Consider the following 21,598-nt stretch of genomic DNA (forward strand, 5'->3'; position numbering starts at 1 on the left):
ACAGCGTGGTATTTGTAATAAAATTCACTTCTAAACATTGTGCACATCTTGCAGATGTCCAATTTATGAACTTTATAATACACTCAATGGCCTCTTTATTAGGTATGCCAGTACACCTACTCATTAATGTAAATACCTAATCATCCAATCATGTGGCAGCAATTGAATGCAAAAAAGCATGCAGACATCATGAAGAGGTTCAGTTTTTTTTCAGACTAAACATCAAAATGTGAAGAACAGTGATCTAAGTGACTTTGACCACGGAAGTTGGTACCAGATGGCATGGTTTGAGTATTTCAGAAACTGCTGATCACTTGGGATTTTTTTTTTTTTAAATTAAGTGTACAACATTCTCTAATATTTAAAGACAAAACACATCCAGTGAGTGTCAGTTCTATAGGCAAAAATGCCTGATTAATGAGAGGGTCGGAGGAAAATGGTCAGACTGATTCAAGCTGACAGGAAGGCAAAAGTAACTCAAATGACCATGTGTTGTAACAGTGGTGTGAAGAAGAACATCTCTGAACGCACAAAATGTCAAAAATTTAAATGGATGGACTACAGCAGCAGAAGACCATAAACATATATATACTCAGCGGCCACTTTATTAGATACAGGAGGTACCCTAATAAAGTGGCCACTGAATGTATATCCCTTAGGGCCAATTGATTTGATACCTCAGTAATTTACCATTTATTAACTACTCAGGCTTTGAGACAGATAAAAGTAAATTCTACATAAATCATAATAATACATAAATAGTTACCAATTGAACTGATATTCCTCTCCAATGAAACCTAGCCACACTTCCCATAATCTTTCTGGTGAATGCGCAAGTGTCGATTTTACTATTCTAATACCACAGCTTTGATTTTATCTCTTCACACATACCAAATAATCAACATCCTGTGTTCCTAAATAAATAAATTGTGGTCTTTGTTTGGTTTTGGTTTATCAAACATAGCCAAACAACCACTTTGAAAATACAAGTACCATACTGTACATATTTAAACTATCTACATTACATTATGCATAATGCCTTTTCTCCCCAACATGAAGGCCTTGTCCAACAATCCAAAAACATCAGTTTCACAAACACAAGAGATCTTGCAGATACTGGAAATCTGTCTTGATGAAGGATCTCAGCTCGAAATGTCAACAATTCATTTCCCTTCATAAATGCTGCCTGAACTGCCATGTCCCTCTGCGTTTCATTTTTAGATTATTTTAAGCAGGTTTCAAGTGACAAATAAAGGCACTTCTGTATTTTGTTTTAAGTATTGATTGTTATGTTATGTTTCAGAAAAGGATCTGCATTTCTATAGTACCTTTGATGGCACACTGCAGTCAATGAAATACTGGTAAAGTGTTCCCACTCAATTCACAGGAGTAATGGAAGTGTGTCCACAAATTGAATCACAGCAACCTTCCACAACAGACAATGACTGCATAATTATTTTTTAAATTTAACTTTGTCACATGTACCAAAAATACAAACAATGTGTTGTTTGCATCAATGACCAATGAAGTCCGCGGATGTGCTGGGGCAGCCCGCAAATGTCGCCGTGTTTCTGGCGTCAACATAACATGCCCACGACTTTGGAAGTACACCTTTGGAAGATGGGAGGAAACTGAAGCACCCAGAGGAAACCTATACAGTCACGAGGAGAACATATGAACTCCTTAGAGAAAGCGGTGGGAATTGATCACTGTCGACTGAGGCTTAAGTATTGGCTAGTACATCAAGTCCCCGATCCTTTATTGAAACAGTGAAATATTTTACATTCTCCAGAGATACATTCTGCGTCTCTTTTTGATTTCTCAACCAAAACATGGCATTTCTATTCCTGAACCCAAAGATTCTGCAGATGCTGGAAATCAAGAACAACACTTTAAATGCTGGAGAAAGTCAGCATGTCACGCAAAATGTATGAGGGGGTGGAATAAATAATTGACGTTTCAGGCAGAAACCCTTCATCAGACTGGAAAGGAGGGGGTAAGAAGTCAGAATAAGGTGTGGGGGAGGGAGACAAGAACAAACAGGAGGGTGATAGTTGAAGGGGAAGGTAGATGGGTGGGAGGTGGGATGAAGTGAGAAGCTGGGAGGTGAAAGGTGAAAAAGGCAAAGGATCTAAGTAGTAATCTGATATCAAAGGAGAAAGGGAAGGAGGAAGTGCACTAGAAAGAGGTATTGAAAAAGAATAAGAGGGGAGCTGGAATGGGGAATGGAAATGGAGAGGAAGAAGGGGTGGGGGTTGGAGAAATAACTGGAATTTGGAAAAATCAATTCTATTCCTTCACAGCTCCATCGCAGGGTCACTGCATCTTATGCACTAAGGGGACTATACCGTAACTTCTAGATTCAAGTTATAAACATGACAAAGCATTACCTCTTCAACTTGTCCATCCTCTCCAACCTCTTCCTTGTCTTTCTCTTCTTCCTCATCATCATACTCATCCTCTTCATCGTCCTCATCTTCCTCAGAGGAGGTGTCCCCAGACCCATCTACTTGCATGACTAATGGTGGCTGTTGCTGCTGTGGCTGTTGTTGCTGCTGCTGCTGTACTGGGGCAGAGCTGTTGGTCTGAGCAACCTGTGCTGAAGGCGTTGCTGTAACAGTGGTCGCTTGCATTACCTGTAAAGTTCAATATTAAAAGTCATTTACTTTTCAGTTATTATTATAAATGGTTTAACAATTTTTTTTGGTTCAGCGAAGAGTAAACGCATGAGGGGCTCTGGGTCCCTACTTGCTAGAGATTGGGAATGCTGGGGAATCTCACTGACACCCATCAAATATTGAAAACCCTAGATAGAGTAGACAAGGAGAGAATGTTTCCAATAATGGGAAAGTCTACAACCAGAGGGCACAGCCTCAGAATACAAAGACATTTCTTTTAAATAGAGATGAGGAGCAATTTCTTTAGCCAGAGATGGTGAATCCGTAGAATTCATTGCCACAGATGACCATGGAGGGCAAGTCACTGGGTATATTTAAAGCAGAGGTTGATAGGTTCATGATTGGTAAGGGTGTCAAAGGTTACAGGGAGAAGGGCTGAGAGGGATAATAAATAAGCCTTGCCGGAATGGCAGAGCAAATTCAATGGGCTGAACTGCGTAATTCTGTTCTTATGTCTTATGGTCTAACAAATGGATTAAAAGGTGGCATCCACCACTAAGGAACTTCACCACCCAGACCATGCCCTCTTTTCATTGCTCCCATCAGGGAGGAGATCAGCAAGGATAACATGTTTTTTTTAAATTGTAGTTTATAGTACATGTTATACATTACACTGCTGCTACATAGCAAATTTCAAGACACGTTAGTGATAATAACCCTGAGCTCCGATTCTGTTATAATAAACCCTTATGTGGCACACAGCACACACTGGCTCTCCTGTGTCTACTTTGCAGATAAACTTCAAAAAAAAAAAAAAAATTTTTGAGATCACACTCATCTTGCATTCATAAACTTTTCTTCCCAGCCAATTAATGTTTTTGGTGTCAGAAGGTGAGTAAATCAGCATGGATTTCAAGGCTTTGGCATGCTCTTGTAGCCACAGTATCTGGGTAACTGTTCCATTTCCATTTCTGACCTCTCTGACAGTAATACCAATGAATGTTAAAAGTAGGTGGCTAGACGCTCTCTTGGAGAATATCATTGCCTGTGGCATGATGATAACTTTGTTACTTTATCAGCATAAACCTGGATGTTATCTATGGCTTGCTACATATAAAGATGGCCTGGTCTATCTGCTGTGGAGTTGCAAATAGAATTGAATTTTGTGCAATTGTCAATGAACACTGCCTTGTAATGGAAAAAAGGTCAATAAGGAAGCAGTGGAAAATGGCTAAAATGAACAGATGAAGAACTCTTGCAGCCACGTCCAGGGAACAGGATAATTCATCTCTAATAACTTTTTCGTCTGGGGTATGACCTCTATCATTGGAATGCTTAAACACAAGAGATTCTGCTAATGCTGGAAATCCAGAGCAACACACACAAAATGATGGAGGAACTCAGCAGGTCAGGCAGCATTTATGAAAACAAATAAACAGTTAATGTTTCAAGCCAAGCCCCTTCATCAGAATCTTTTCTCCTTGATGCCTAATAATTGTTTCAATAGGGTTTTTGATCTCTTGATCAAATACTGCCTTGATGTCTAGGGCAGTGATTTTGACCTCACCTCTGGAATTCATATCTCTAGTTCACGGCCATGTTTGAACAGAAACCACGATGAAGTATCAAGCAAAGTTGTTCAACCGTAAACCAAACTGGGCGTTGGTGAGCACATTACTGGAGAGTGAGTGCCACTTGATAGCAGCAGTGAAGTTATTTTTCAGATGACTAAGAGGTAATTAGACAGAATTAATTTGTTCTGCTTTATATGATCAGGGTATGGCTAGGCGATTTTTCACATTGCCAGGTGCACGCCAACACTATAACTGAACTCAAATTAATTGGGCTAGAGGTACAGGGCTTTAGTACTATAGCAGGGACATTGTTTGATCCCAGAGTCTTTACTGTATCCCAGCCATTTCTTGATATTGCATGAAGCAAGTTGAATTGGCTTCTGTGATAGCAGGAAGCTCCCAATGAGTATACTGCCCATCTAAGCTTTTAATGAAAGGTATACCTGTGTATTTGAAGGAACTTTATTCCCTGCAACCAGAATCTGCTGGGGCTGGATAATCACTCCAGTCTGCTGAGGGATGGTTCCAGGTGGCAGTGGAGCCAGCATCTATATAGAGAGAGATTAGATCAGACTTTCCAATTTATTGTCTCAATAATATTGCAAATTAGAAGCCTTATCTTGCTAAGAAGGTAAAACAGCATTATATTTTTATTAATCCGAAGTATATCTGACTGGAACTGTGAATAAGGTAGCTCAACCTACAATTCCAGAACCTTGTTACTCCCTTATTCACATGACATATTTTTGGAATTTACCATAATTTTATTTCATTGCACTGTACTGCTGCAGCAAAGCAACAGATTTCATGTCATACCAGTCAATGATAATAAATCCCATTCTGATTCTTAACATATAGCATTACATAAATTGAGGCAAAATACGTAACTCCTCTTAAATATTATACACTTACAAAAATTACTTAAAAATTACAAAGATCAAAAAAGAATCACAATATGTGTAACTAAAATCAATGACAGGAATTTATACTTCATTTAAAAATCACCAAATAAGATTATCCAGTTCTTTGTTAACATGGATTGATAACTTTGTCTGCTAGGGAACTAATCAGCTGTACGAACCTGCTGTATGACAGGTGCCTGCACACTGCCAGACTGCATCTGTTGAATGACCTGTTGCTGAGTGACCGACTGGGCCAGTACAACTTGCTGGTGAGGCTGGATAAAGTAATGAGCCCCATTGGGGGTTCGTACAAACTGCAGCAGTTGCCCTGGGGAGAACAAATATCAATATACAGGTTATACCAACGAATTTAGTTATGACTCTCTCCACTTCTAATCCCTATCATAGGACCATAGAGCCAAATGTAGACCTTATTGTCTCTAGCTCGACTTCCAAAATAACTATCCAAATTAGTCCTACTTTCTTTCCCCTCATCTTTACTAACCTTTACACCTTTTCAAAGTGCTTCTCCTTGTCTTTCTCAAGCAGTTTATTCTAGATGTGTTGCAAGTGCTTCAGCACAAAGGCTAACTGCAAACTGATAATATGCAGGCCCTGGTCCAGACCTATTCCATCACATCTCACCTTCCACACAAAGTACTGCTGAGGGCTAGATGGTTTTACTTAAGTTGCAAAGCACATTTACAAAATGTAGGGTAACAGTTCAAAATAAAAGCACAAGTTTAGTTCTCAAGCCATCATCAAACAAGATAGTGATGGCATAAACTAGCCACCTATGGTGTTGCTTATGGCAACACATCACAACTCGAGGATGGTGAGCGTGTGGAATGAGCTGCCAGCGAAAGCAGTGAATGCTGGTTCAATTTAAGCATTTAAGGGAATATGATTAAATACATGGATGAGTGGGCTATGGAAGTTATGTTCAGATACAGGTTATTAGGACTAGGCAGAATAATAGCACAGCATGGAATAGATGGGCTGAAGGCCCTGTTTCTGTGTTGTAGCACCCTGGGAATCTATAAGCCAATGCTATTGGTAGAACCAAACTTTAGACTAGAGTTAAACGTGCTTGCACTACTGAGGATATTTTCCATCATTTTTCTAATGACCAAAAGGTAATTAGTGCCACAATGAGGTCTACTTCTGGATCACTGGTACATTCTGGTCCCGTCACTCATGCCTTTCTCTGTATTGTAAAAAGTAAACATAAACAAAAGTCTTGTGCTTGGACCTGCTGTTACCTGTATTTGTAAGTATTGGTCCATTAGAAAGCTGGTATGGAGCTGGAACACCAGCAGGTAATGCCAGCGTTGCTGCAGCGGCAGCTGCGCTCTGCAAAAGAAATTACAAGAATTTTATTTGACTGACAAAAGCAATCAAAAGAAGAGGTCCCTTTTGACACGGTGCAGAAACAAATCAGGGTGGATTGTGGGGACATACACATTTGCACTGTGGTGAAACAGGCATTTTGTAGAGTTGTAGACTTTTGTAGAATTATGCAAATGTCAGCAAGACCAAAGAGCTGTTTGTTGACTATTAGAGGAGGACACCAGAGGGCCATCAGCCAGTCGTCATCAGGGAATCAGAGGTGGAGGTGTCAGTATCTTTAAATTCTTCTGTGTTATCATTTCAGAGGATCTATCCTGGGTCCAGCAAATAACTGCCTTTACAAAGAAAGCACAGCAGTGCTTCAACTTTCTTAGAGGTTTGTGAGGATTCCGCATGTCAAATAAAACTCTGACAGACTTTTACATGTGTAGCAGAGAGTAAATGGTCAGGTTGGAAACATCAATGCCTTTGAACTGAAAAGCCTACAAATAGTGGATACAGCCCAACACATCATGGACAAAGCCCTTCCCACTATTGAACACAACTACAGGAGCGCTGCTGCAGGAACACAGCATCCATCATCAAGGACCCGCACTTCTCTCTGCTGTCATCAGGAAAGAAGTACAGGAGCCTCAGGACCCACACAATTATTACCCCTCAACTATCAGACTCTTGAACCACAGTGGATAACTTTACTCACCCAAACACTGAACTGTTCCCATAACCTACGGACTCATTTTCAGGGACTCTTCATCTCATTCTCCTGATATTTATTGCTTATTTATTGTCTATTTTTCTTTTTCTTTTAGTATTTGCAGAGTTTCTTGTCTTTTGAACATTGGTCCTTGGTGTTATGTGCAGTCTTTCATTAATTCTATTGCGTTTCTTAGTATTTACTGTGACTGCATGCATGAAAATTTATCATAGGGTTGTACATGATGACCTATGTGTACTTTGATAATGAATTCACTTTCAACTATGAACTTTGAACATCACTCCCAAGCAAAGGTAACAAATCAGAAGTTCATAATAAAACCAGAATATTTTGGGCTCTGTTATGTTGGAAAAAGATATAATCCGAAGACTTTTAATCGCTATTCATATCACATTTTTCTGCTTAACTACCCTGGCTATGACCAAGTATTAACTCTTAATTCTTAGTTGGATCCTAGGTTTTAGTAAGACCTGTGTATGGATCCGTAGTACAGAAGGGAAAGAGGCAGAAGAGAGAAGCAGTTGGGGACTCGATAGTCAGAGGAACAGAGAGGAGATTCTGTGGATATTAACAGGACACCTAGATGGTATGTTGTCTCCCAGGTGCCAGGGTCAGGGACATCTCGGATTGTGTCCACAGCATTTTGGAAGGGGGTGCCAAATGTCTTGGTCATATTGGTACCAATGGCATAGGAAGGAAAAGCAATGAGGTCCTGAATAGAGAATTTAGAAAGCTAGGCAGAAAGCTAAGAAGTAGGACTTCAGGATAGAAATTTCTAGATTGCCACCTGCACCATGCGCCTGTGTGAGAGTAGAAGCAGGATGGCTTGGCAGATAAATATGTGGCTGAGAAGCTGGTGCAGGGGCAGGGCTTCAGGAACTTCGATCACTGGGATCTCTTCTGGGTGAGGTATGACCTGTATAAAAGGGAGGAGTTGCACATGAACCTGAGGGGGACTAATATTCTCGCAGACAGGTTTGCTAGAGGTGTTAGGGAGGTTTAAACTAATTTGGTAGGGTGATGGAAACTGGAATGAAAGGACTCAGAATAGGACGGATGGTAAAAAAGGCAAAGCTAGCTTGCGGTCAGATGATTGCAGCTAACAGGGTGGGTATCAGTGCATTAGGGATACACAATCAAAAAGGGTAGCAAACGCAGTACTCAAGGTGTTACATCTCAATGCAGGGAGTATAAGAAATAAGATGGATGATCTTGTAGCACTTTTACAAATTGTCGGGTATGATGTGGCCATTACTGAATCATGGCTGAAAGATGGTTGTAGTTGGGAGCTGAATGTCCAAGATTACACATTGTATTGGAGGGTAGGCAGAGGAGGTGGCATGGCTCAGCTGGTAAAGAATGGCATCAAATCATGAGAAAGATATGAAATAGGAGCAGAAGATGTTGAATCCTTGTGGGTTGAGTTAAGAAACTGCAAGGGTAAAAGGACCCTGATGGCAGTTATATACAGGCCTCCAAACAGTAGCTGGGATGTGGACAACAGATTACAGTGGGAAATAGAAGAGGCATGTCAAAAGGGCAATATTATCTTAGTCATGGGAACTTTTAACATGCAGATAGATTAGGAAAATCAGGTTGGTAATGGATCTCAAGAGAGTGAGTTTGTTGAATGCCTAAGAGATGGCTTTTTAGAGCAGTTTTTAGTCATTGAGCCTATGAGGGGATCAGCTATACTGGATTGGGTGTTATGTAATGAACCGGATGTGATTTCGGAACTTAAGGTAAAAGAACCCTTAGGAAACAGTGATCACAATAAGACTGATTTCAACTTGAAATTTGATAGGGAGAATGTAAAGTCTGATGTAGCAGTATTTCAACAGAGTAAAGGAAATTACAGTGGTATGAGAGAGGAGTTGGCCAAAGTAAATTGGAAGAAGATGCTGGCAGGGATGACAGCAGAGCAGCAATGGTGTGAGTTTCTGGGAAAACATGAGGAAGGTGCAGGATAGATGTATTCCAAAATCAAAGAAACTGTTGCCTGGATTGGGGAGCATAGGTTGAGTGAACTTGGCCTTTTCTCCTTGGAGTGATGGAGGATGAGAGGTGACCTGATAGAGGTGTACAAGAAGGTAAGAAGCATCGATTGTGTGGATAGTCAGAGGTTTTTTGCCAGAGCTGAAATGGCTAACATGGGAGGGCACAGTTTTAAGGTGCTTGGAAGTAGGTACAGAGAAGATGTCAGGGGTAAGTTTTTTTCTTACGCCTAGAGTAGTGAGTGCGTGGAATGGGCTGCCGACGACTGTGGTGGAGGCAGATATGATAGGGTCTTTTAAGGGACTCCTGGATAGATACAGGGAGCTTAGAAAAATAGAAGCTATGGGAAACACTAGGTAATTTCTAAAGTAAGTACATGTTCAGCACAGCATCATGGGCTAAAGGGCCTGTATTGCGCTTTAGGCTTTCTATGTTTCTATTAATACCAAAGCATATTCACTCCTGTAGAGTGATGCCATTTTTCTTTTAGGATTAATAGTAAGATATGCAAGAGGATTTTATTCTGCTGCTAAGAAATATTACAATCTGGAAAGCAAAACGATACAAAGAAACTATGTTCATATGCAACAGTATGTGGGGCATGATAAAAATTACCCAAGAGAGGAAAACCCAAAAGAAAAAACTAAAAGTAGTCTTGCACAACATACAATTGGGCCTTTTCCCACTGTGACAGTTAAGATGCATCAGTTATACTTAAGTTCTAATAAGTAGTAAACTGCTCACTATTCAAAATAATTTTAAAACCATTTTCCCTAAAACAAAACAAAAGTTTTGAAGTCCTTACAAATTTGACAGCAATACTGAAAAGTGAATGAATTTCATTCAGCAATCTAAAGGGAGAAAGCTTCAAATCTGTATTTCTTCTATAAAAGGATGTTTCCCAAAATGCAAAAGTTTTAAAATCAGAGTAATGGTGATTTTTGAGCAGTACTGGGACTCATTCGAAACAAGTCACCAGGATACACTCTGCAGATATTAAACAAAGTTGAAATCAATTCTCTTAGCCTTCATTCTCCCAAGAGCCAATTAGAAAAATTGGTTGATTATAATTTTATAGTCAAAAGCTAAAGCAACTTTAAAAGGTAGACAACTAGGACCATGCGCCCTCATGTGGCCATAACTAAAAGAGCATGCCAAACTAAATAATGCCCCAGTTGTGAAGATGACAGCATTCTGGCACGAGAATGCAAAAATCAGTGAAACAGAAGCACCGATGGGCAGCTTTACACTTTCACAGAATTACTCAAAGGCCGCAGTAAAAACGAGTCAATTCCCATAAAGACAAAAGCTCTGAGAAACTTAAGTAATGAACAAGCACATGAATGACTGTAAAACATCCTGTCAGTAATCCTCCCCCATCAGGTCTTGTGGGAATTGTCTCACTAAACCCAACCTCCTTCAGGATTAGAGACGATCAATAAAGCTGCCAAGGAACAAACAAAAGAATATTCTTACCATGCCAGTTGGATTCATGTGCTGTATTAGTTTCCCATCTTGCATAATAACCTGCGGTCCTGATTGATGAGAAGATGAGAAAACTATGGGATAAATTGTGCAAAGTGAAATACTGCAATTAGTGCAGTGGATTCCAGTTAATTGGGACACATCAGGCCAGTACAATTTGGCCAAATTAAGCAGCTGTCCCATTAAGCCGAAGTTGCATGGAAATAGTTAGAAAGGTATACAACAGATATACTACAATTTAACTAAATAACAAATTATGTATTTAAATGAAATACTGAATAAATTAGAATACCACCAAAGCTACTACAACGCTATAAAACTGTATTAGTTCCCAATAGTTATCGGAGGTATTTACAATGCTCTGTTGATTGACTAAATGAACAAAATCAGAGCAAACATGTAACACAGAAAATTTACTGCCTTCATACAATGCGATTTGACTTTTGCATCCTCCAAATCTTCAGTCTTATTGTAACATATAATTGTCAATACCTTCAAAGTCTTCACAGTTCCTACTTGAAGTAGTGAAATTGTTTTATTTTCACTCCCAGCTATTTCTCACTAATCATCAGTGACAAAAATCACTGCTTTTCGAACACAAGCACATGCAAATGACAATATTTTACAACTGTTCACTCCATGTATGGTGTAGTGTCTAACGGCCATACAAGGGCACGTGAATGATGCTAGTTAGAAACTGATTGGCAAGTATCCTGACCGAATTAAGCAGTACAGTGTCCCAAATAAACAAAAGGAATCTTGGCAATTTTCTCAGTTAGTTTTTGTTCTTTAAATGCTACCCCAAATACGTAGTTGCCCAAATTGACTGATGGCCCAATTAACCAGCATCCACTATACTTGTAAATATGGATAATCTCCACAGCTGAGTTGCGCTGGTGATCCTATTTTTTTCCCCCAAAGTCCCACATAGTACACTGGCAGCAACAACAACTGGAACTTCATCAAAATATTGTGTCACTTCTAAATAGTGTCATGGGAATTTCAAAACCAACTAAGGTGGCAGGCAGGGCCTTCATTTAATGTTCCAAGTAGTAATACAGAACTCAGTATATACAAGTATTCGGATAGACATGGGCTGATTAAGGATAGTCAGCATGGCTTTGTGCGTGGTGGGTCACGTCTAACCAACCTTCAAGAGTTTTTTGAGGAAGTTACCAGGAAAGTGGATGAAAGCAAGGCAGAGGATGTTGTCTACATGGTCTTTAGCAAGGCATTTGACAAGGTCCCGCATGGGAGGTTGGTCAAGAAGGTTCAGCCTCTTGGCATTCAAAGTGAGGTAGTAAATTGGATTAGGCATTGGCTTTGTGGGAGAAGCCAGAGAGTGATAGTAGGTGGTCGCCTCTCTGACTGGAGGCCTGTGACCTAGGGAGTACTACAGGGATTGTACTGAGTCTTTTGTAATTTGTCGTCTACATCAATGATCTGGATGATAATGTGTTTAACTAGATTAGCAAATTTGCAGATGACATCAAGATTGGGGGTGCAGTGGACAGCAAGGAAAACTATTATGAACCAGCTGAAAAAATGGGCTGGAATTTAGTGCAGGCAAGTGCCAGGTGTTGCATTTCAGTAGGACCAACCAGGGTAGATCTTACACAATGAACAGTAGGGCATTGAGGAGTGTGGTAGAACCAAGAGATCTGGGAATACAAGTCCATAATTTGTTGAAAGTGGCGTCACAGGTTGATAGGGTCATAAAGAAAGCTGTTGGCACATTGGCCTTCATAGATTAAAGTACTGAGTACAAAAGATTGGCTTTGTCCACCGAGGTAGGGTGGAACTACAACCAGATGTCACAGATTAAGGGTAAAAGGTGAAAAGTTTAAGGGGAACACGAGGGAAAACTTCTCCACTCAAGAGAGTGCTGAGAATGTGGAACGAGCTGCCAGCTCAAGTGGTACATGTGAGTTTGATTACTTCACTTAAGTGAAGTTTGGATCGGTACATGGATGATAGGGGTACGGAGGGCTATGGTCCTAGTGCAGGTTGACGGGAGCAGGCAGCTTAAATGGTTTTGGCATGAACTAGATGGACCAAAGAGCCTGTTTCTGTGCTGTATTATTCTACAACTCCAACACCATGCATAGGAAGTGAGTCCAGATTAGCTGTTCAGGTCCCTGAAATGAAATGTGAACCAATAATCTTCTGAACTAGAGTTGGTAAAAATACAAGTCACAGATGGCCTGATGGAGAAAATGAGACCTTGCCTTCTAACTTTAATAAAAATTCATCTTGTGCACCCTCCATATTTAAGCACTATGGCATATCCCAAATATCAAACAAGAAAGTCTGCAGATGCTGGAAATCTGGAGTAACACATACAAAAACTGCTGAAGGAATTCAGCAGGTCAGACTGCATTTATAGCAGAAAAAAGTCGATATTTCAGTCCAAGACCTGTTATCACAATGAAGATCTGGGCCTGAAATGTCAACTGCTTATTGCTCTCCATGGAAGCTGCTGAGTTCCTCCAGCATTTTGTGTATGTGTTATTCCTAAACTCTTAATTTGTGAAGTCCTCTATTAAATAAATTTTTAAATTGTGCAAGTCCAGATGAAGGTTCTTAACCCGAAACAGTAACTATCTACTTCCTTCTGTAAATGTTGCCTGACTCACTGAGTTCCTCCGGCATCTTGTGTGTTGAGCCAGTGTAGCTTACCTGAATTAGCAGGGATGGTGAGCACTTGCGGTGTCTGTTGTTGCTGTTGGGCCTGATGTTGCTGTTGCTGTTGTTGCTGCTGCTGCTGGTGGTGGTGATGCTGCTGTTGCTGTTGCTGCTGCTGCTGTGCCTGAATTAAAATCTGTTGTTCCTCTGAGTGGAATCCATCCACAGCCTTCGACTGCATCAGCTTGCTCTCCCATAGCTGAAATGATTGAAATAAAAAGGAAAAGCTAACATGGAGGTCTTAGAGGGGGAAAAAAAGTCAATTGGGAAAGATATACTTTGCAATAAATAACTAAATAGGTTGACAGTCACTTTTAAACTTTGTCTAAATATTGTACTAGATTTTAAAATATCACTGCCACGTTTGACCTAAGCACAATTCTGTGGCAGTTTCTGGAAACAAATGGTATAATTTTACAAAGCAGGTCCTTCAGATACTGTCAGTGTTAATATTTTATTACAGCAGTTTCAAGTTACAATGTGAAGCTTTGTTAAATTCAGTTTAGCTGACATCATTGTAAGAAACTTAAGATCACAGTAAAACCCTTGAAATGAAATGTGATAAGGGCAGAGATGGCAAAGAGAAGGGTCCAGTTAGGGGTGAATGAATAGTTTAAAATAGTCTTAATCGGCACCATTGGGAAGAGATAATAATGAACATTAAATACTTTGCAAGAGACCTCAACATGTACGGACTATAAATACAGGGAGAAGAATGTGATAGATATTCACTATCCTGGGCCAAAATGTGGCCTTGCTTTTTGCCGAGCTTAGCTTTCTAAACATAGCAGGTGACACTTCTAAAGATCAGTGTTTTGAATAAGTTAAACTTCCAACTAATGTTCTTTGTTTAGCATCTCATCATAAACTGGAGCCAATCTTCAGTTCTTAATGCAAATGGCAAGCAGTAATCAGTTTGAAGTTTTAAAAAACACAGCTCTGCAAACAAGCACTTTCTATAGAGCAAGGTGTTGGTTCACAGCACCTGGATTGACTTCTGAAAAGGTGCAGTATAAGACAACGAGATATATTTAATTGGGCTTGTTTCAAGCAGACACATTGGCTAAGTTGTTTAGTATAAGGAAGCTTGCAAACTAGAAGGATATTATCAATAACTGATCTATTAAAAAGTTGGATGGTTTATATAGTCATAGAGTCAGCATCACAACATTAATCGCGGGTGCTTGGGAATGCTGTCACCAGAAGTTTTTACACCACTTGTGTTAATAGGTATCTAAAAAAAAAACACACATGTAAAATCACCCAAGTGGCAAAGTGATCAAGAACACAGTTCAGGCTTATTCAGAACGGGGTACAGAACATCAAGTAGCATGACAAAACATGGAGAGAATTAGAATTTATACCTCTGCCTTCAATTTCTATGATGGATGACTGATTCGACTATGGCTTGATGGTGTGTCTATTTAGCTTATAATCAGAATCAGGGTTATTTACACCGGCATGTGTTGTGAAATTTGTTAACTTAGCAGCAGCAGAACAATGCAATACATAATAATAATACAGAAGGAAAATAAATAACCAAGTAAATCAATTAAAGTGTGTGTGTGTGTGTGTGTGTGTGTGTGTGTGTGTGTGTGTGTGTGTGTGTGTGTATGTGTGTTAATACACACACACACACACACACACACACACACATATACACACATATTGAATAGATTAAAAATAGTGCAAAAACAGAAATAATATTTTTTTTAAATGTACTTGTGATTTACAAATCTTTTTTATATGTGATTTGTAATTTGGCTATCTTTTACATAATAAAAATTCTCTGAATGTTTTAAGAATGTTGTTTGAAATTAAATGTGTATCACTGAAAATAAATGAATTGTGTTTTAAACTTATTTGTTAGTTGGAAGTATCTTCTTGGTAGGGAGGGGGAATCCAGCTCAAATGGTGGGTATTGGCAGCTAAACTCGTTGTGCAAGTAAAACAGGGAAGTGAACTAGACTTCAAAGATTGGGTAGTTACAGTATAACCTCCCTTTAGTGAGGATACCTGTAGCTATCTATACTGGATAGGGCTTAATGTCTTTTTGAGTTTTCAACTTCATAGTCAGCAATCTCAATACCATCACAGGAAATGGTGTCTTAAATAATACCTGTACCATAATCATTTCCTTACAGCAGAGAATTCTAAGGAAGAAAGACCCTATTCAAAGATTATAACTTCCTGTTTGGAGATTCAAAGGGATATGTTACAAGTTAAACCCTTCATATGGAATCTATTTTTATAGGTTAATATTTAATTGACTATTTTTCAGAACTATGAGCTTAGAAAACATATTCTCCGTTAGTCTGGGTTCATGCGTTTTGAGGTGGACAACTAGGATGGATTACAGAGATTCATACTCAATCTTTACATTACAACAGAAAAGGAAATCAGAAATTATGTAGTCTGGCAGTCCCATTAGCTAACCATTGTGCATTTCTCCAATGCGGCATAGGATAAATTACAAGCAGTCAAAATAGTATATACTAAATTAAAATCAGTACAATGGAAATCTAAGTATATGGATACCATTTGAGAGAATACAGTGCACTTCAGAACACAAATGAAGACTAGTTCATCAACAACCTCAACATCAATGAGAATGAAAATTGGGTTTAACATCACAGGCGTTTGTCATGAAATTCCTGATGAATTCAGACCTGACAAAGGGTCTCGGCCCGAAACGTCGACAACGCTTCTCCCTATAGATGCTGCCTGGCCTGCTGCGTTCCACCAACATTTTGTGTGTGTCATGAAATTTGTTGTTTTGTGGCAGCAGTACATTGCAATACATAAAGAAAATCTATAAATTACAGTATTTATAAAAATAAGTCAAATAAGTAGTGCAAAAAGAGAGCCAAAAAAAGTGAGGTGTTTTCATGGGGTCATTGCCAACTTAGAAATGTGATGGCGGAGGGCAAGAAGCTGTTCCTGAAATGCTGAATGTGTCTTCAGGCACTTGTACTGCCACCTGGATGGTAGCAATGACAGGAGGGCATGTTTTGGGTGATGAGGGTCCTTAATGATTGGGTGCTACCTTTTTTTGAGTCCTTCCCTGGTGTGAACAGAAATCATAAGACATAGAGCAGAATTAGGCCATTCAGCCCATCAAATCTGATCCTCCATTCCATCCTGGTTGACTTATTATCCCACTCAAACTCATTATCCTGCCTTTGCTTTGTAACCTTTGATGCCTTGTATTATATCTGTCCCATGTTACATCTATCCACAGTCAGCCATGTCATCTATCAGATGTACACCAATGTAACATATTTCAGAGCATGATTTATATAAAAATTCTTACTGCGATCCATTTTCTTTTTTCTCTATCAAATTGTTAAGGTGTAAACCAGACTAGGAGAACAGTATCACAAGTTATTTGTGGCCCTCTGCATGAAAAGCAGTCAATGGATTGACTTTCATCCAGAGAATCTGGTTTCAAGCACTGTACAAGTCTGGGTAGGTTTAAAAGCAGACATGCCCTCTGCCAATATGGCAATCTCATTTGTAAAGGTTGTGGTATAACTTCTGTGGGAAATGGAAATAGTGTTGTGTAGTGCACTTCAAGTTCTAACAGTGGCATATTATGTCCAGAAAATGGAAGAACATGTCATTTACATCATCTCTGCCACAACTGTATTCCCATAATTGCAAGCAGGTAGTCCCTAGTATCATATCTAGCCTTGACAAAAAGAAATTACTGACATTTAAATTCTAGTGTTGAGATTGACCACAGCAAGATTAGAAATACCAGTGGCCATAATTTGAGTTAGACTTCACTGCAAAGCTATTTTTCAAGAGCCACATCAGAATTCCTAAACATGTCAACTTGTGAAAGGTTAATGGAAAGGACACAAGTCTAATAAAGCTACCAAATCTTCTGGGGGAAGAACATCAACTATGAAATCATCACCAGCTCAGGGAACATCTGTGGAGAAACACAATTAACAGTTTAGGTCAATGTTCTCATCAGAACTGGAAGTTAGAATAAATAAGTTTTAAGCAGAAGAAGGGGGAAGGAAAGACAATAAATGCTCAGATAGGTGTAATGCTGAGGGGTCATGCAGACAAGAAATAAAAAGTCAACATAATAAAAAGTGCTGGTGTAAGTAGCAGAATCAGAGAAATCACCTAAAGTTTTGAATTAGATGCTATGTTCAGGAGACTGTAATGTGCCTGGTCGAAAGGCTGCTCTTTGGCATTATGTTGAACTGGTAAAGCAGAGGAACCAAGGACAGAGACACATAATGAAGCCAAGAACTAAAGTGAAAAGTGTATTGAAGCTTGGGGTTACTCCGTTTGCGTTTGGTCCCTCTGATGGAGCATAGCCTAAACTATAAGCAACCAATCCAACATATACTAAATTGAAAGCAATACAAGTAAACTGTTGTTTCCCCTGGAGTGAGTGAGGAGTGAGGAAGTTAAAATTGCAACTCCTGTCATGCACGGGACTGCAATGAAGGAGAACCATGTGTTGCCTGTGATGAAAGAGCAAACCAGAGGAGAGAACAGTCCTTACATGTCCCTTTTATTCACCATTTGCCATGGCTGAGAAATGCCTGTGGGCAAGTACCCAAAAGCCCCTTCCATTACTCTACCAAGATGAGCAAAGACCTGAAAATGAAATCATTTTCTTAATCATGTTACAATTCGGCTGGGATTAAAAAGTCATTGCAAGGTATTAAGTAATGCCAGAAAAAAAAGTGAGCACCCATGGGACTAGGAAAGAAACTTAATTTTATGACTTCTTAAATTTCAAGTCATTTTTATTACCACTTGCCTATTTATTAATGGAAAGATCCCCACAGATGTTTATACTAGGAAGAACAAACCACAGCTGAGTTTGTTGCTAAACCAATAGATGTTTTTACAATCCTCAATGGAGCCACAATATTGTTGCAACCAAATAAATCTGAATAATTGTGCAGGCTTTGTAATTATTGCAGTGAAAGTGAAATAATATTGCTGACACTTTTTTGTTGTTTATATCCTGGTATATAATTGTGAACCTAAATTACATTATAGCAGAAAAGAATATCACTTAAAATCTTGTAGAACCCAAAAAGAAAAAAAAACAAACGTAATTGCAAGAAAATTGCATTATTGATGACTAAATCAATCACTCATTTAGAATTATGGAAGGTAAACTTAAATTGCTTTGCAAAGACAATTTCCTACTTGACCAATAAAAAATTCAAATCAGAGAATCAATTTCATGTAATTCTTGTGTTTAATTAGCCAAAGTTGCAATGTCAAAATAATGCTGCCAAGATGAGAACTGATTATCACCAAAATGCAAATCAGGTTAAACTTTCATAGCATGTTCACTTTTCTAACTTGTTTACTTTGAAACAGGCATTTTTTTTAAATAAAAAACCTACCGTCTTTAATTCTGCTAGAACTTGCTCATCCACTCCTTCATCGAGGAACTGTTCCCGCACATCATTAATTACATCTTCAATCACTGATCTGTAGAGTTTAGGCTAAAGAAACAAAGCAAAATAAACAAAAGATTAAAGAGTTCATACTTTTGGTTATGGATATTACAGTGCTACTGAAATTAATTGGATGTTTTTCTAAAATATGTACTGTATGTTTTTTAAGATAACTGGATTTGCCACAGAGCAGTGAAGTGAATTATTAACAGATGAACAAGCCATACAAAGATAAACAAACAGACCTAGTAATAAAGGAAAACTTTGCATAGCCTCTACCTTCAAGGACTTTTGAAAATTCATCTTTCTCAGCAAACTTCAAAATTGAAAAATATCTATCACTAGTTGGCTCCTTAAGCATTCAAAAGCCACCAAGACAGTGTAGTATTTATATTATCAATAAGCTTGTTGGTGTTCCTAGATGCAGTATGTTAGCATCCTGTACCGAAGTCTTCACCAACAGATATCCATTGAGAACACCTTTGTCAGTTTTCCCCTGAATATATTAGGTATATGATTCCCCATAAAGCACCCATAGAACCATAGAACATGACAGCACAGAAACAGGCCTTTTGGCCCTTCTTGGCTGTGCCAAACCGTTTTTCTGCCTAGTCCCACTGACCTGCACCTGGGCCATATCCCTCCAAACCCCTCTCATTCATATACCAGTCCAAGTTTTTCTTAAATGTCACAAGTGAGCCTGCATTCACCACTTCATCTGACAGCTCATTCCACACTCCCACCACTCTCTGCGTGAAGAAACCCCCCCCCCCAATGTTCCCTTTAAACTTTTCCCCCTTCACCCATGACCTCTGGGTTTTTTTTTTCTCCCCTAGCCTCAGTGGAAAAAGCCTGCTTGCATTCACTCTATCTATACCCATCATAATTTTATATACCTCTATCAAATCACCCCTCATTCTCCTACACTCCAGGGAATAAAGTCCTAACCTATTCAACCTTTCTCTGTAACTCAAGTTTCTCAAGTCACGGCAACATCCTTGTAAACCTTCTCTGCATTCTTTCAACCTTAATAATATCCTTCCTGTAAATAGGTGACCAAAACTGCACACAATACTCCAAATTTGGTCTCACCAATGTCTTATACAACCTCACCATACAACTTTATAAAGGCCAATGTACCAAAAGCTCTCTTTACGACCCTATCTACTTATAATGCCACTTTTAGGGAATTATGTATCTGTACTCCCAGATCCCTCTATTCTACTGCACTCCTCAGTACCCTACCATTTACCTTGTATGTTCTACCTTGGTTTGATCTTCCGAAGTGCAATACCTCACACTTGTCCGCATCACCCATCTCAATGGTATCTATAAAATGACAGTGCTTTGAAAGCATGGCTGGATTCATAATTATTAACAGGCCATTTAAACAACTAGAGGTGAAGCAGTCTCATTCAAAGCTAATGTCTACATATACTGAGACATTTCCAATAGGACTTACTGAGTAGTACTGTATCTACAAGTAGAGCAGAGAGCCGATTTATCTATCCAACCACAATTCAGGGTTACTACATGTAAATGTAACAGCACCATCTTTAAGCCAACTACAATTGATCTAATTGACTTACAACAAGTACTACTGTTTGCCAAGGTCCCACAATTGCACATTTACCACTCAGAAACTCTTCGCATAGAATGGAATCTAATGTGGCTGTCATGCTATATCCGGATATACTGTGAGTGAATTATTTAGAATCCTAGTTTATTAGGCAGTTTATTTGTTTTATTAGTTTGATACATGATACATCAGAAAGCTATTAAGAGTAATATTTTAAATTACCCTGAACTCTGTTGAGACTCGCTTCCCTCAATGCCATTCTCTGGTATCAATTAAAAATGCTGGAGGAACTCAGTGGGTCAGGCAATATCAATGGTGAACACTGAACAGTACAGCACAGTGCCTTCAGCCCACAATGTTGTGCTGTACTGTTCAATGTTCGCCTTTGATGTTGGCTGACCCACTGATTACTCCAAAATCAATCTAATGCTTCCATCCCAAACTGTCCTCCATTTTCTTGCAAGTCTCTCAAGTCCCTTAAATGTCTCTAATATACCTGCCTTTATCACCACCCTTGACAGTACGTTCACGCACCCACCACTCTCCGTTAAAAAACTACCTCTGACATCCTTCAATCACCTTAAAATCATGCCTTCCCATACAAGTGGACAGTCAACGCTTATGGTTGAGACCTTCAAGATGCTACTCAAGTTCTTCCAGCATCTTATGTGTTACTAAAGATTTCCATCAGTCCCTCGAGTTTCTATGTCTGTTTACATTCATAATGGCTCACTACCCTGCCCTGAGTTTTGCACTGATTCTTGATTCATGCTCAACTGCTGCAATTGTCAAGACATGGAGATGATTTCTACCAACTTACTACAAACCAGGAAGCTTTTCTAGGAACTCCATATTGTCCACCCTGATGAGCGAAGTCTTTCATTGATTCTATTATGGTTTTTGGATTTACTGAGTATGCCTGCAAGAAAATGCATCTCTGGATTTTATATGCTGACATATGAACCTTGATAAAACATAGAATATAGGAAACTACAGCACTTTACAGGCCCTTCAGCCCACAATGTTATGCTAACCATGTAACCTACTCAAGATTTATTGATAATAAATTTACTTTGAACTTCTGAATTAATGGATAGCATCATGATCCTCCAGGCAGCCAACAGCGTATTTCGAGAATCATTACTGAAAGGGTATTGAAGTATTAACCATAAACAAAGAGTGCCATTGATAAGGGAAGAAAATCAGATGAATGGGGTTCATTCTTAAGTTCGATTAAATAGATTGAATAAA

At 39.1% G+C, this 21,598-nt stretch overlaps 1 protein-coding gene across 2 annotated transcripts in view; it reads right to left on the reverse strand.

The window, feature by feature from the left end:
* Positions 1–21,598, reverse strand: part of gtf2a1 (general transcription factor IIA, 1) — a 53,397-nt gene that overhangs the window by 10,107 nt on the left and 21,692 nt on the right. Inside the window, exons 2-8 of one of the 2 annotated variants that reach the window (XM_073039362.1) lie at positions 18,715–18,816; positions 13,319–13,523; positions 10,631–10,689; positions 6,357–6,447; positions 5,274–5,422; positions 4,636–4,740; positions 2,391–2,636 (exon numbers count right to left, since the gene is read on the reverse strand). In XM_073039362.1, coding sequence (XP_072895463.1) covers positions 2,391–2,636; positions 4,636–4,740; positions 5,274–5,422; positions 6,357–6,447; positions 10,631–10,689; positions 13,319–13,523; positions 18,715–18,816 — 957 coding nt within the window. Of the gene's footprint in view, positions 1–2,390; positions 2,637–4,635; positions 4,741–5,273; positions 5,423–6,356; positions 6,448–10,630; positions 10,714–13,318; positions 13,524–18,714; positions 18,817–21,598 lie in introns of both variants that reach the window. The other variant, XM_073039361.1, reaches the window with a different exon arrangement.

This window comes from Hemitrygon akajei, chromosome 3, assembly GCF_048418815.1.
Source record: "Hemitrygon akajei chromosome 3, sHemAka1.3, whole genome shotgun sequence".
In the NCBI taxonomy this organism is placed as follows: Eukaryota; Metazoa; Chordata; class Chondrichthyes; order Myliobatiformes; family Dasyatidae; genus Hemitrygon; species Hemitrygon akajei.